Genomic DNA, 14405 nt, shown 5'->3' with positions numbered 1-14405 from the left:
ATCATTGCAAGCAGCTGCGTGAGACTGCATGTGTTAAATGATGGGAAGAAAACTTGCATGATATCTTTGCATATAAGGGTTTGAAAACAGTGATATGACAAACAAACGTTGTCAGTCAACAGTGAAAGAACAAGAAATTCTCAGATCTAACTGGCTGAACAATGAGAAAGTATGTCGGTGCAGTTGGGTGCAATTTGTGGGTGGTCTTCACAATTCATTCGTGCTTTTTATCATTTACTAAATTACTCATCATATACTAAATGGGTAGGCGGGTTAGCCGAGTGGTTAAAGCTTTTGCCCATCACGCTGAAGACCCGGGTTCGATTCCCCACATGGGTACATTGTGTGAAGCCCATTTCTGGTGTCCGTAGCTGTGATATTCCTGGAATATTGCTAGAAGCGGCATAAAACCTAACTCACTCACTCACTACAAGATATGATGTGGGATGATTGTTGGAAGTGTTAAAGCAGTTAATTTAAAGTGTTTGTTCATCATGCCGAAGACCTTAGTTTGATTCCCCACATGGGTATAATGTGTGAAGCCCATTTCTGGTGTCTCCTGTCATGACATTGCTGGAATATTGCTGAAAGTGGCATAACCCAACTCACTCACTCACTGATTCACTCACAGACTCACCAACTCAGTCATCTACTCACTAACTCACTCACTAATAGGGGGAAACTGTATGCTCTTACCACGGTATGGTACGTATTGTGGTACAAGGCCTTCGGTTCAATCCATATCAGTTAACATTCAGTATATGAGAACTTACTTCTGGGAATATAGTGGCCATCTAGCAAAGAAATGCATGATTCGATTTCTAGACATTTTAAAAAAGGTTTTAAGTAATGATGGTACGAAAACCGAAAATACTGATTTTTTTTTATTGCATTACGGTATACCGAACCGAAGGCAAAATACCCCGGTTCTACTAATACCGCAGTATACCATTTCACTCGTACTCACTCACTCACTTCCAGGCCCTACTGAGGATGGACAAGAGCCTTAAGAAGAAAGCACGGTTGCAGAGGGTGGAGGAGGTGATTACAGAGGTGAGTACTGGCAGATGACATATCCACCAACACCCTAAGTTAAAATGTGCGATAAAAGTTTACTTTTCAGAAGTTTCTTTTGGTCTGTTAGAGGTTAATTATTTTCAGTCGTAAACAAAATTCTAAAGTAGGCCATGAATGAGCCAAGATATAACCCAATGGTCTTTACCAAAACTCATTGTGGGTGTTGGAACTGGTCTTAAACAACCCATGCTTTGAAGAAGGTTTGACAAATAGGATCAGGCTCTCAGACTATCTGATTTAGTTGATGCATGTCATTTAAAACTCCACTCGGGTAAGTATGTATGTACATTTATTAACTTTAGTACACAGAAAAAGCGTGTGCATATTATATATCTGTTCGTATCCTCAAAATAGCAACGACCCTTAAGAATTTGAGGCACCAAAGTTACATGATCTGTTGAGAAACTATCATGAGTCATAATATTCCAAAACATCTCAGATATTTTACAATATTTAATGTTAAAAGACATGTTTCCGGATACCCAGGGAAAAAAACAAAACAATAGCAAACGCAGTAACCAGACCTGGCCAAATGTTCTAGGTTAGTGCCCCTTTAAATGTATGTCAACTCTTCAAAAGAAACTTTGTGATTACCTGCCTTCAGATGGGACTGAGCAAGTGTGCAGACACTCAAGTGGGGACTCCCGGACGGACCAAGGGCATTTCTGGCGGTGAGAAGAAGAGGCTGTCCTTCGCTTCTGAGGTGAGAATTGTCTTGGAGACAGTGATCAGTTCTGTTGTCCCAAGTTTTGGTTCTTTAGCTTCAGAGTTGGGCAGATTTGTCCCACCATCTGTTTTTAGGACGGATCATATTTGTCCCCCCAGTGCTTCAGATACCTGTACCTGCAATGTGTGCAAACTATCTCTACAATGTGTGACCTGTGGCTACAATATGTGGCCTATCGCTACAATGTATGACCTGTGGCTACAATGTGTGACCTATCGCTACAATATGTGGCCTATCGCTACAATGTGTGACCTGTGGCTACAATGTGTGGCCTATCGCTACAATGTATGACCTGTGGCTACAATGGGTGACCTATCGCTACAATGTGTGACCTGTGGCTACAATGTGTGGCCTATCGCTACAATGTGTGACCTGTGGCTACAATGTGTGGCCTATCTCTACAATGTGTGACCTGTGGCTACAATGTGTGACCTGTGGCTACAATGTGTGGCCTATCGCTACTATGTGTGACCTGTGGCTACATTGTGTGCAAACCTATCTCTGCAATGTGTGACCTATGGCTACAATGTGTGACCTGTGGCTACAATGTGTGGCCTATCGCTACAATGTGTGACCTGTGGCTACAATGTGTGACCTATCGCTACAATGTGTGACCTGTGGCTACAATGTGTGCAAACCTATCTCTACAATGTATGACCTATGGCTATAATGTGTGACCTGTGGCTACAATGGGTGACCTATCGCTACAATGTGTGACCTGTGGCTACAATATGTGGCCTATCACTACAATGTGTTACCTGTGGCTACAATGTGTGGCCTATCGCTACAATGTATGACCTGTGGCTACAATGTGTGACCTATGGCTACAATGTGTGACCTGTGGCTACAATGTGTGGCCTATCGGTACAATGTGTGACCTGTGGCTACAATGTGTGCAAACCTATCTCTACAATGTGTGACCTGTGGCTACAATGTGTGACCTATGGCTACAATGTGTGACCTGTGGCTACATTGTGTGCAAACCTATCTCTACAATGTGTGACCTGTGGCTACAATGTGTGACCTTTGATTAAGAGTGGGTATCTTTTACTGCCTCCTGTTATTGTGTGGATCATGGTATCTGCTTCCGACGTAAGAAAACCTCTTTCACTCATTTACAACCAGCTATATGTGATTTTGAAAAATATTTCTGTGACAAAAATTCATTGAAATATCTGTTTAGGCGCTGACCAACCCCCCACTGATGTTCTGTGACGAGCCGACGTCTGGACTGGACTCCTTCATGGCCCAGAACATTGTCCAGACCCTCCAGAACATGGCATCCAAGGGCAGAACAATCTTGTGTACCATTCACCAGCCATCGTCAGAAGTCTTCGCCATGTTTGACGAGTATGTGTTATTTTTCTCACTGGGAATTAGGGGTGAGTGTGTGAGAAGGGTGTACTGCCTTCTTGAACAGGATACCTCTTGCTGTTGCCATTGGCCAAGAATCACCAAATTCAAATGGCATCACATTAAAGTTTAGGCATGTTTTGAAGCAGCCAGAGACAATATTGCATAAAGACATGTCTTTTGAACAAACATATGTTGTCATGTGTCATGTCATGCTACAAAGAAGAACATGACGTGAATACACAATGCCGTTTCGAACGTGGTCAAATGTAACATATGTTATAGTTGGGATTCTCAGTACAGATTTTAGTACATCCGGGATTCGAACCCTCACTCTCAGAGTCAGGCACCTGGATGTTAAATGTCACAACATGACAAATAATCAACTTGATTATGAATCAAAATGAGAGTATATATTCAAAACTAAAACATAAAATAACCTGCAGATTCAGGGCTTGATGATTCCACTTCTGGAATCAACATGTAATCATGATTTTTCCTTTTGAAAAAAAACAGCAGTTTTCTGTCAGATCGTTAGAATGTTGGTTTCATTACTGTTTCAGGGTTTTGCTGCTGGCAGAGGGGAGAACGGCATTCGTAGGTCCATCAAAAGAGGCATTTGAGTTCTTCTCAAGGTCAGTGCTGTAACCAACCTTCAGGATTAGCTGCTGTCAGCAGAAAGTTCTGTGGAATGTTTCGGTTGGTACTGAGTTAGCGAGTGAGTGAAGTTTGCACAGCTTTGAAAAGTATTTCAGTTCAGCGAGAGAGTAAGTATGGTTTTATGCTGCGTTTAGCAATATTCCAGCAACATCATGGCTGGGGACACCAGAAATGGGCTTCACACATTGTACCCATGAGGGGAATCGAACCCGGGCCTTCGACGTGACGAGCGAAAGCTCTAACCACTAGGCTACCCAATCACCCCAGTTTTGGAAAGCTTTGAACAGTATTTCAGTTAAGGCTTGTCAGCCTGATGTGTGAAGAAAGCCCTCCTTCTGATGCCAGCCTCAGAGGCTAACTATTTTGGTGCTACCCATGAGGACAATTGCTGGCTGCTGACAAACCCAGAAACATAACCCTGTCTCAACAGGGATTCAAATCTCAAAGTCCATGGATGCAACCGTTATACCCTATGAACTTTACCATATATATATTTTTTTTTTTTCTAGCCTACTATTCAAATTTCACTTTCTTTTGTGATGTCCACAGTATTAGAAATAAAAGTCAATTTTCCAAAGTTGAATCTGAGCCAGGAATTTGTTGGACATCTGACTTCGTGTTTAAAATTAAAAAATGATGCAAATATAGGTCGCCCCTGTGAAACCCTGTTAATCCAGACAGTTTTATTCGCAGTAAAATGTCCGGAATCACAATGTATAAACAGGGAGTGGTCATGTATTAGTAGTAGAGGTGGAGGGGTGGATTTAATTGGTCGGTGGGATTGGACTGACGACGGTATCCCCCTTTGCTCATCACCCTTTGTACTGACTGACTGAGTTTGGTTTTTACGCCGCTTTTAGCAATATTCCAGCAACATCACGGCGGGGGACACCTCCCCCCTTTGTATGTAACATATTTCTTGTGTAACAATTCCACACTTCCAGTAAATTTAACAATTTTTCATGATCACTCTCCTATAATAAGTGATCTCCTCTGCTATTAGACTAACATCTAGTGTCTGAAATGAACATATTTCACCGCCAAAAACCCCAGTTCATGTGGTTATAATGATTAGAAGTCCAGAGTCTTTCTTCATTTTCTGAAACTGTGGCATCCTAGACTTGCCACATATTCTAGACTTGCATGGGATTTCTTGGATATATTTGTTTTAGGGTCTGTGTGACAGACTACTCTCCTATAATAAGGAGCAGTTCCTGAATACTGTTAAAATTTTAAAATGTCTAAATGTTTCATTTTGTAAATTAATTGAGCTGTCATGTGGTTGACCGTATGCTTCTTCTGTTCCTGCAGCAAAGGCTTCCTCTGCCCTCCAAACTTCAACCCTGCAGATTTTTATGTGCTTACACTGGCCATTGTACCAGGGAAAGAAGCCGAGTGTCGGGACAAAGTGGAGGTAACTCATAATTGTTGTATCTTGCATACCACTATCAGTTTAAAGGTGAGAGGCAACTATTGCTTGCAGTTATTCATGTTTGGTTTAGCAAAGGATAACCTTGGATTAAATGTTGCAGCTTTCTGAATCATTCAGCTTCATGTAGACACAGATCTGTAAGACTTAAGGGGGTGATTAAATGTTGCTCTGTGAAGAAAAAGGAAGTCGGAGAAAGGGGTAGGTGACGTGGTGTCAAAATTCCTCAAAACTAATTGAGGCTTGACCGAAAATTGTGACAGTCCTTGTTTATATGTAACGTATTTATGAATTTGGACGTTATTTAGGGCCTTGTAATGTTTTTTTGTGAAGTTGGGCTGGGTTGGGGAAATTGATAAAATTGCTGTAAGACATTGCATGGTCATATATCGGACAGTGTAGCATTATGTTTCCAGACCCGTGAAGGTCCGGGTAAGAATATTGATCTTCAGTAGCCTATGCTTGTTGTAAGAGGAGACTAACGGGGTCGGGTGGTCAGGCTCGTTGACTTGGTTGACACATGTCATCAGTTACCAAATGCGCAGATCGATGTTCATGCTGTTGATCACTGGATTGTCTGGTCCAGGCTTGATTATTTACAGACCACTGGACTATTTGCTGAGTGAGGTGTAAAACTCAACTCACTCACTCACTCATTATGTTTCCAGAAACTATGCGATGCTTTCAGTGGGAGCGAGACTTATGGGAAGATGAAGACAGATATCAATGATGTCAGCAGCAAAATCCAGGACCAATCTTCATCGGTTGTGGTAGGCTTTGAGATTTATCCTGGCTGAAATCTTTGTGTTTATAACTATACGCCATTCAGCAGTCTACTGTTCAATCCCATCATGGACTATGGACTATACTATAAATATTCCACAAATAGAGTTTAGTTAGTTTTTCGATCACGATTGCCCAACTAGCTGACTCAGCGTAAAATAACTACACCATGTGAGGAAAGGACGTAAGCATGGGCAGGATAAGTAATAGCCGTGTCTGAAGCCTGAATTCAGTAAAATGTTTGTCCGTATGCTCAACTAATACCAAATGTAATAAACTAGAACTCTTTGGCCAATGAATACCAACTTACATCTCTCTGAAGATCTAAATATTTCTCTAAAAATCCACCAAGAATATACCCACAAACAAGTGACGACAACAGCTGACTGAACATCTGTGGCATTTTGAATAAATATTGCATTTCATGTTTGATTTATCTATTTCTATTTTTCAGTTTGAAGATGCTTTTGCCAGCGGGAATGACAGGTGTGTTACCTTCAACATTTATAATCATGTCTTTGTTTTCTTAGATGGTGTGAAGTCATAGTAGGTATAGTAAATGACTTGTAGCAAATGAAAGCATTCAAAACTCCATCCTTTTGTTGTCTTATAGGATTTAAGGGGGCATGGGTCGCCTTGATCATTCCAGAATTTCATGGTTTCACAACATTGGAAGTAAACTTCACAAATGTTCTCAGAAACATTGCAAAAACTACACAAATCATTGTCAATCAGGTTCATTTTCAATCATTCTATTTTAGTATAAATAACTGTTTGGAAAAAATCTGTATTGAAAATCAAGAAGTTTAACGTGTTTCAATCCATGTGTATAGAAGTTAAACATTTTGTGCCTGTCAAATTCACAATGATTGAATATCATTTCCCATTTAGGACAAATCTCACATTTATAGAATTTTTAGAAATCAGCTTGTCTTAAAATAATCTTGAACCTTTAATATATTTCTATTGTAAACATTGATGCATAAATTGTAGAAAGGAATGATTTTTGTCCTTTTAGTAGCACTGTTTTAAAAATCTGGTAAGATGTGAAGTAGATAGCTATAGTCTATTATCCAGCGTCATGTAAGAATGTCGAGTTTTGATTGTTTTTTTCGTGACTCTGATAAAATACCATGTACACCCGTCACGATCCGTGAGCAGGGAGTACAAAAGCCATATTATCCGGCCACGCCTCGGTGACCACGCGAAGTGAGAAAAGCGTGCATCGCCAAGCCTTTAGTAACGTGCGCTGCATTGAGGTCAATCGATCAGCTGGTGTCAACATGGCAGCAAGAAAACGTTTTGCCACAACAACTGAGAATGAAATTGATGGGTATTGTTTTCTTTTGATTTAGTAAAAAAAATTGGCTAGATAAATGCGTTATCACATCGTGTCGAGGGAAATACGGGGTTTTATCAGTCCCTCATAAGGTTGTATTACTTACTATGTGTCCCAATATTTCAGCTCCAAAGAGGAATAGATACCCTGCCTACAACCCATTAATTTTCAAAGAAGTCCGATAAATGGTTATTTTGTATCACATGAGAAGTTGTGTGATATGTTAGTAGATTAATCCAGCGTATAATTTGTGAACCAAAACCAAATTCGTCGAGGACTGAATTGATGAAATCTTTTTGAAACTGTGTCAATATTTCTTTTTTTGTTTCAAACAAGATATCATATGATAACCTTGTATTTACACTTATAGTTCTACCTGGAATAAAACCTATTTGGTTTCCATGACTAAGTAAGTTTAAAGTCTGTTCACACGGTTTGTTATACATGCACTAAGTATTTGACAAAGAGCATTCAAAAGAGTGATTGGTCTCCAATTTTTCAAACTGAATTCTATCTATATTTGCTTTGGGTATGCATGTTTTAATCCCTCTCTTCATTGTCAAAGATAATTCATTCGTAATGGAAACATCATTAACAGATCGGAAAATCCATCTTTTAAGGTCATTCTGGGAAAATTTAAAGAAATCAGTGGGGAATCCATCAATACCAAGACTTTTATTGTTTTTCATATTTTTCACTGCAAAGGTGATTTCATCCATATCAATATCTTTTTCGAGTTCTTCTCTTAATTCATTATTCTGAGTAGATGGTTCCACATTCTGTAAATTAACATTTTCTTCCAAGTTGCTGTTTGATGAATAGAGAGTCTTATAAAATGTTCTCAGCTGCTTTAAGATAGAAATGCTATCTGTAATCTCCTCATTTTTGTCAGTAATAATAGTTTTTATTGATTTGCTGACAAAAGTTATTTTTTCTTGATTACAAAAGTATTTGTTTGCTTTTTGTCCTTCATACCATAAAATTCTATTTCTAATCTGAATACCTTTTTATTCCTCTTCCTTTATCTGTTCTAATCCATCTGGGGCGGTGGGGTAGCCTAGTGGGTAAAGCATTGGCTCGTCACGCCGAATACCCCGGTTCGATTCCCCACATGGGTACAATGTGTGAAGCCCATTTCTGGTGTCCCTCGCCGTGATATTGCTGGAATATTGCTAAAAGCGGCGTAAAACCATGCTTACTTTACTCACTCTAATTCCATCTTATGACAGCATGGCCTCATCTTTATATTAGAAATGTTTCCTTATATTGTCTTCACAGTCTTTTATTTTTATTTCCAATTCAGTTGTCTTATTATATTTATCATTTTTCAAACAAGATCCTAAAGAAAAAAGGTTTCCACGAATAAACTATGATCAGTTATTGTAAGTTTAACCTTATCACAATTCTGATCAATATTGTTGCACTCAGATGTATCATTTTCAGAATATTCTTCAATTGTTTCTTTTAAAATTGTCTAAACCAAATTCCTGGTTTCGGGAAGGAGGAATGAAGTATCAACCTTCCAGTAGCCCCTGCCTCTTTCGAGTAATAGTGTTTGAGAGGGTTAATGATATAGCTGAATGGTCAGTTTTATAGCCTGGTAACATATCAGAATCCAAAGTTATATCAAGGACTTCTTGAGAGTTCAGGAAAAAATTCTAGGCTAGCTTGTTTCCTTGGATTCTTTTACCACCATGTATATTTTCTAGTATTATGGTCAATTCCCTCCATACATAAAACATGTCATAATTTATTAAGGTTTCTTTGACAATATTGATTCAGGATTATTAAAATGTTTGTAATTTTCTAAATCAAGGGGTCCAAAACAAGATTCCAATCTCCAATCTCTATTGAATCATTGTCAAGGGAAAATATATTTTCAAACAGCTTGATATAGAATTTAGGATCATCAATGTTTGGTCCATATAAGTTTGTAAATGTAAATCTTTGTCTTCAACAGTAATGTCTGCAATAATGAAATTGACAATTTTTCCTTATCCTGACTCATGCTCTTTTTGCTTGTCTTCTTCTTCTTGCGAACATAGTGGAACACTTGTATCTCCCTAATTGAAGCTCCCTTCAATTTAAAATCACTAATTAGTATTCACCACGAAGTTACCTCCCTTTCCACAAAGCTGAACGAGGGCTTTCACCTCTACCCATGTGCCTCACTCTTCCTTCTTCGCCCAGTGAGCTGGATCGTGGAGTTTCTGTGTCTCCTACACACTATATCCTTTGTTTTATATTTAGTTAGTTACCTCGTATAGACTTCTATAGAGGTTTAGCTAGTATCCTTCAACGCATTATATATTGATATTTAGTCGTTTTCTACAGTTTATTCACGGGACGCCGTGTTTGTTTCAAGGGATTACGCTGATGAAAATTCTGTACTATTGCAGATTACGTTTTATGCTGCTGCTGATCCACCTTTAATATGATGTAACGGGGCCATGTTTATTATATTCACTGCAGTTGGCGGTACTAATTTATCCAATTCTACCTTTTATTAATATTTACTTTGCGTTTGGCACGCATTAGCAGATAGGTCGCGTATGCAGAGTCTAGTATGACTGATACACGGAACCCCGCCAGTCTACTGCTGTTGGCTTCGACTCCTCCCGTGTGGTGTTCCGCTAGAGTGGTGGAGAGGTGGACGTAGTCCGCCATCTCCAAGAAGCATCCTGCTTCCCCAGACATCCCATCGCCGCGGCAGAAGACTAGAGGGTTTTTCTACTACATCTCAACAATCGAGACCGCTCCCATCGGGAAAGTTTTGGGCCTGTATGATGATCAGCCGGTCATCATACCGGTTGTACATCAAAGATTGACCGATGTCGCACAGATCAGCATGCAGCCTGATGTACCAACGCAGATATGCGATGATCGCCCTGAGGGTCCCATCATTACCAACACTCAACGCAGACGCCGCGACACCCGGGGCAGTCGAACCTCTGAGGGAAAAATCAACGGTCTACTAGGACTTTCTCAACCGAGATTGTTCCAACCGATGACCTGGACTCTACGATGATCAGCTGATCATCATCCCCGACGTACGCCACAAGAAAACGACCGGTGACAGCTACAACGACATCAGCAGAGATCACCATGCAGCCTGATGCCTCTACACTGATGTCGGACGATTTTCCCGTGGACCCCTCCATTAACACCGCAGATAAAGCACCGACGACCTCGCCGCAGAGACCATCCCAGAAGACATGATGCGACAAATTATGAACATCATGGAGGACCAATATCTGCGTAGCAGGGTCCGAAAGTTTTCACGAAGGCTCCAACGTGACAGCACCCCAGAGGCACCCCCCCGTCAACGTAGCAGCCAGGACGATGTCACCTTCGCTGAAGGAAGTCACGGACCACCTTGACGAAGGACCTAGATGTACAGCCGGCGAAGGCCTTCCGCTAAGGCGCGAAAGGACCTAGATGTACAGCCTTCGGCGGAAAGAAAGATGTACAGCCTTCGCTGGAAGGACTTGGCGAAGGCAGGATAGATCATCACCTTATGCGGTTTCATCCCTAGATGTGGACTCGACCATCAGACATCACGGAAGCCTTCGGCGAAGGTCATATCGTCGTTCCCGGACCGACGCAGAGGAAGCTTCAAGGCATGCGCCAAGGACACCTGAATCCAGATCATCATCATCTAGAAGGACATCGAGGGACTATACAAGAGCTTCGCGAAACTATCAACGCCCCTCACAAGTCTCCGAAGATCAACCCATAGACAAGTTGATCATCGATATCAAGTATAAGAACTACAATCGTGATATTGGTTCTGTTGAATCCATGACGGGCGATATGTTCGGCTGGCCTAAATAGATCTAGAGCGATCAATTAGACACTTATCACCAGACTTTGAATAACATCGACTTCTGAATATAAGATGATCCATGCCCTACTTTAGGCAAGCGCCACGATCCCACATCCTGTTAAACACAGAGGCTGTTCACGAAGCAAAGCTCATATATATATATATATATATATATATATATACTAATCGGGCTTTGATTTCGACACCTTCGCTGATGGTCGCGAAGGCTAAGTGGCTCCAAGTCTACTTCACCCAGAAGATCTAGAAGGGATACTTGGAGAACTTCGCGAAGTCTCCGGGCGCTCAATCGAGTGAAGTCTCTCCAAGGTTTCCATATACTAGCCACTTTCGTCATATATAGCTACCGTCAGTCCATTCAAGACACGCCATAAAGTGTCTATCAACTGTATGCCAGATGCGGGATCTATAAGCCTACTGCCGAAGATAATTGCTTAGGCTATTTACAACACAGAACGTCACTGTATTATTAGTCAACGACATTTCATAGATCTTCACAGAAATCAACTATTCTCGTATAAATTGCTAATATACAATCCCGGACGACGATATCGTCGATTATCTACATGCGTGACCATTACGCATATCTGCAGATAATTCAATATCGAAATTGAACAGCAGCCTTGTTACAGCGCAGTATAACTCTTAATCGCCAAAGTTTCTGCGAGAAGAAATATGTACAACAAGTTCAACGTTAATTCTACAATTATGACGATACATTCATGTATACAGTCTACAAGCTCACAACTTGCAAGTTGTTTATACCCTTATATATAAGGAAGTCGAATTATATTCAAAACTGAAATTATTTTCACGACAACCAGGAAAATAACCTACCCAGCATAAAATTTACAGAGCGAGATATTTCACATGGAGGTTTCGCTGGCGGTTACCATTAACCTCGAAACACGTGGTCACTCGGATAACTTCGGAAGCTACGGTGAAGACCGACGTTTATGCTAATATCAACGGCGACAAGAATTTATTCAAGGTGGGTTTTTTCCCCGCCACACGGTGACATCACAGCGCTGTATTATTTATACAGAATCAAAATGCCTTGTTCTGATTGGACCATGAGGGACAACGACCTACACAGAGGTCGCATCTCTGTTCACAGTTCAAGACTTACGCCACAAGTGACAACTATATATCAGTGAACGAGCAAGCCTCATTACAGTCCAGTTAACCTGAACATTGATTAGACTGCCTTTCTTCAAAGTTAGAGACCTCCCTGTCAAGTTAAGACGAGGGATCGGGCAGTCAGGCTTATTTTACATAAAGTTCAACGAGGACAGACACATCTGGTTGTGCACCTACATCAAGGATTTCATAGTAATTACCTAGACGAAAGATACAAGTGGATCTAAATCCACAGCGTTTTCAGACTACAGCTGAATTTCATCAAGCGACTAACACAACTAGATGGTTAGTAAACCTACTAAACTTCTGTTTGGAGAATAAAACGGAAATTTCACGCCCAACCTGGGGATATGAATATAGTGCTCCAACACCTCACAAGTGAGGTTTTATGAACACGCTTGGATGACATACTTGGACCCCATGATACGATGATTCTATCAAGATGGCCAGCAAGAGCACTGTAAATTTATCTCCACTAAATTGAAAACAGGAGGAAAAATGCAACAGATTTTTCCTCTATCATCAACTCACGAGAGTGAAGTCTCGCGTACTATATCTCCATTTGGATCAGAACTGTCATACTACGTGCATATGCGGATGGACCTATTCCGACCCTCCATGAGCTTAATACTCATGATATTATAGCTTAACTTCTAGAATTGTTCTACACAAATGTGATTGAAATAATGGAGGGTTTATTTCTTGAACCGATATGGTGGTTGCAAACCATTATCTGAGAGATATCACCACCGAGGACGCCTCAGGTATACACCAATTGATCCCATGGTCCCTCGCAAAGACAACAGCTGACAGTTCTCGGAGAAGATAAGTCAATCTAACAGATTTTTACTTATCTTATAACAATACTAAATAGCTTCATGCTATATATAATTTACTTAAGTTCCTTTTATCATCACAGTACTATGATTATTACATCATACAATATATAAGTTAACAACTCTACAGAGTTTGTTATTATATATATTTACCTTTAAATTATTCATATCTTAAGAGTAATACCATGGTTACATGATAAATGCATTAGCTAACAAACTCTACAGAGTTTTATTATTTTATACATAGCTTAAGTTAATTGCTAACAAACTCTCATGGAGTTTTACTATTATATAGGTAACTTAAGCTAATTATACCTTAAGCATAGTACTATACTCATATTATTAAAATATATTGGCCAACAAACTCTAAGGAGTTTTGCTATTATATAGGTAGCTTGCTTATTCATATCTTGCTTAGTACTATGTTTATATCATATAAGTAGATTAGCTAACAAACTCTAAAGAGTTTTTTTGCCATTTTGCTTAAGTATCATCATATTTCTAAGCAATATGGTTATATTATAACATGTATTAGCTAACAAACTCTACAGAGTTTTAGCTATTATATATGTAACTTAAGCTTATTCATATCTTAAGCTTAGTAATTATGTTTATATCATATAGGTATATTAGCTATCAAAACTCTAAAAGAGGGTTTTGCTATTATATATTACTTAAGTTTCATCATATTTTAAGCTTTTATGGTTACATTATAACATGTATTAGCTAACAAACTCACGGAGTTCTTGCTATATATATGTAGCTAAGTTTTCCTTCATAAGCTCAATACTAGGTTTATATCATAGCCAACAAACCTAAAGGTTGTTTTCGCTATTATACAATTAGCTTAAGTTTCATCATATCTTAAGCAGTATGTTTACATTATAAAGGGGATAGCTAACAAAACTCTAATGAGTTTTGTTATTATATATATATAGCTTAAGTTTCATCATAACTTCAAGCTCAGTACTATGTTTTTAACATAAAAGTATATTAGTTAATAAACTCTAATGAGTTTATTTTGCTATATACATTTAGCTTAAGTCTAATCTTATCTTAAGCTTAGTACTATGGTTACACTATAAACATATTAGCTAATAAACTCTACAGAGTTTTTTGGCTATTATATATGTAGCTAAGTTAATAATATCTTAAGCACAATACTATACTCATATTGTAAAATATGTTAGCTAACAAACTCTCACGGAGTTCTGCTA

The 14405-nt window shown here is 39.4% G+C and overlaps 1 protein-coding gene across 2 annotated transcripts in view; it reads left to right on the top strand.

Annotated features, from left to right (window-relative positions):
• The window catches only part of LOC124288028 (protein white-like), a 79942-nt gene that overhangs the window by 26221 nt on the left and 39316 nt on the right, over positions 1 to 14405 (top strand). For both annotated transcript variants that reach the window (XM_046724583.1, XM_046724582.1), the window contains exons 5-11: positions 982 to 1053; positions 1682 to 1780; positions 2988 to 3154; positions 3721 to 3792; positions 5129 to 5231; positions 5915 to 6016; positions 6484 to 6515. In XM_046724583.1, coding sequence (XP_046580539.1) covers positions 982 to 1053; positions 1682 to 1780; positions 2988 to 3154; positions 3721 to 3792; positions 5129 to 5231; positions 5915 to 6016; positions 6484 to 6515 — 647 coding nt within the window. The remainder of the gene's footprint in view (positions 1 to 981; positions 1054 to 1681; positions 1781 to 2987; positions 3155 to 3720; positions 3793 to 5128; positions 5232 to 5914; positions 6017 to 6483; positions 6516 to 14405) is intronic.

Source organism: Haliotis rubra, unplaced genomic scaffold (genome assembly GCF_003918875.1).
Source record: "Haliotis rubra isolate DU_JTF1 unplaced genomic scaffold, ASM391887v1 Scf41, whole genome shotgun sequence".
Classification (NCBI taxonomy): domain Eukaryota; kingdom Metazoa; phylum Mollusca; class Gastropoda; order Lepetellida; family Haliotidae; genus Haliotis; species Haliotis rubra.
This window is presented reverse-complemented; position numbering and strand designations above follow the sequence as displayed.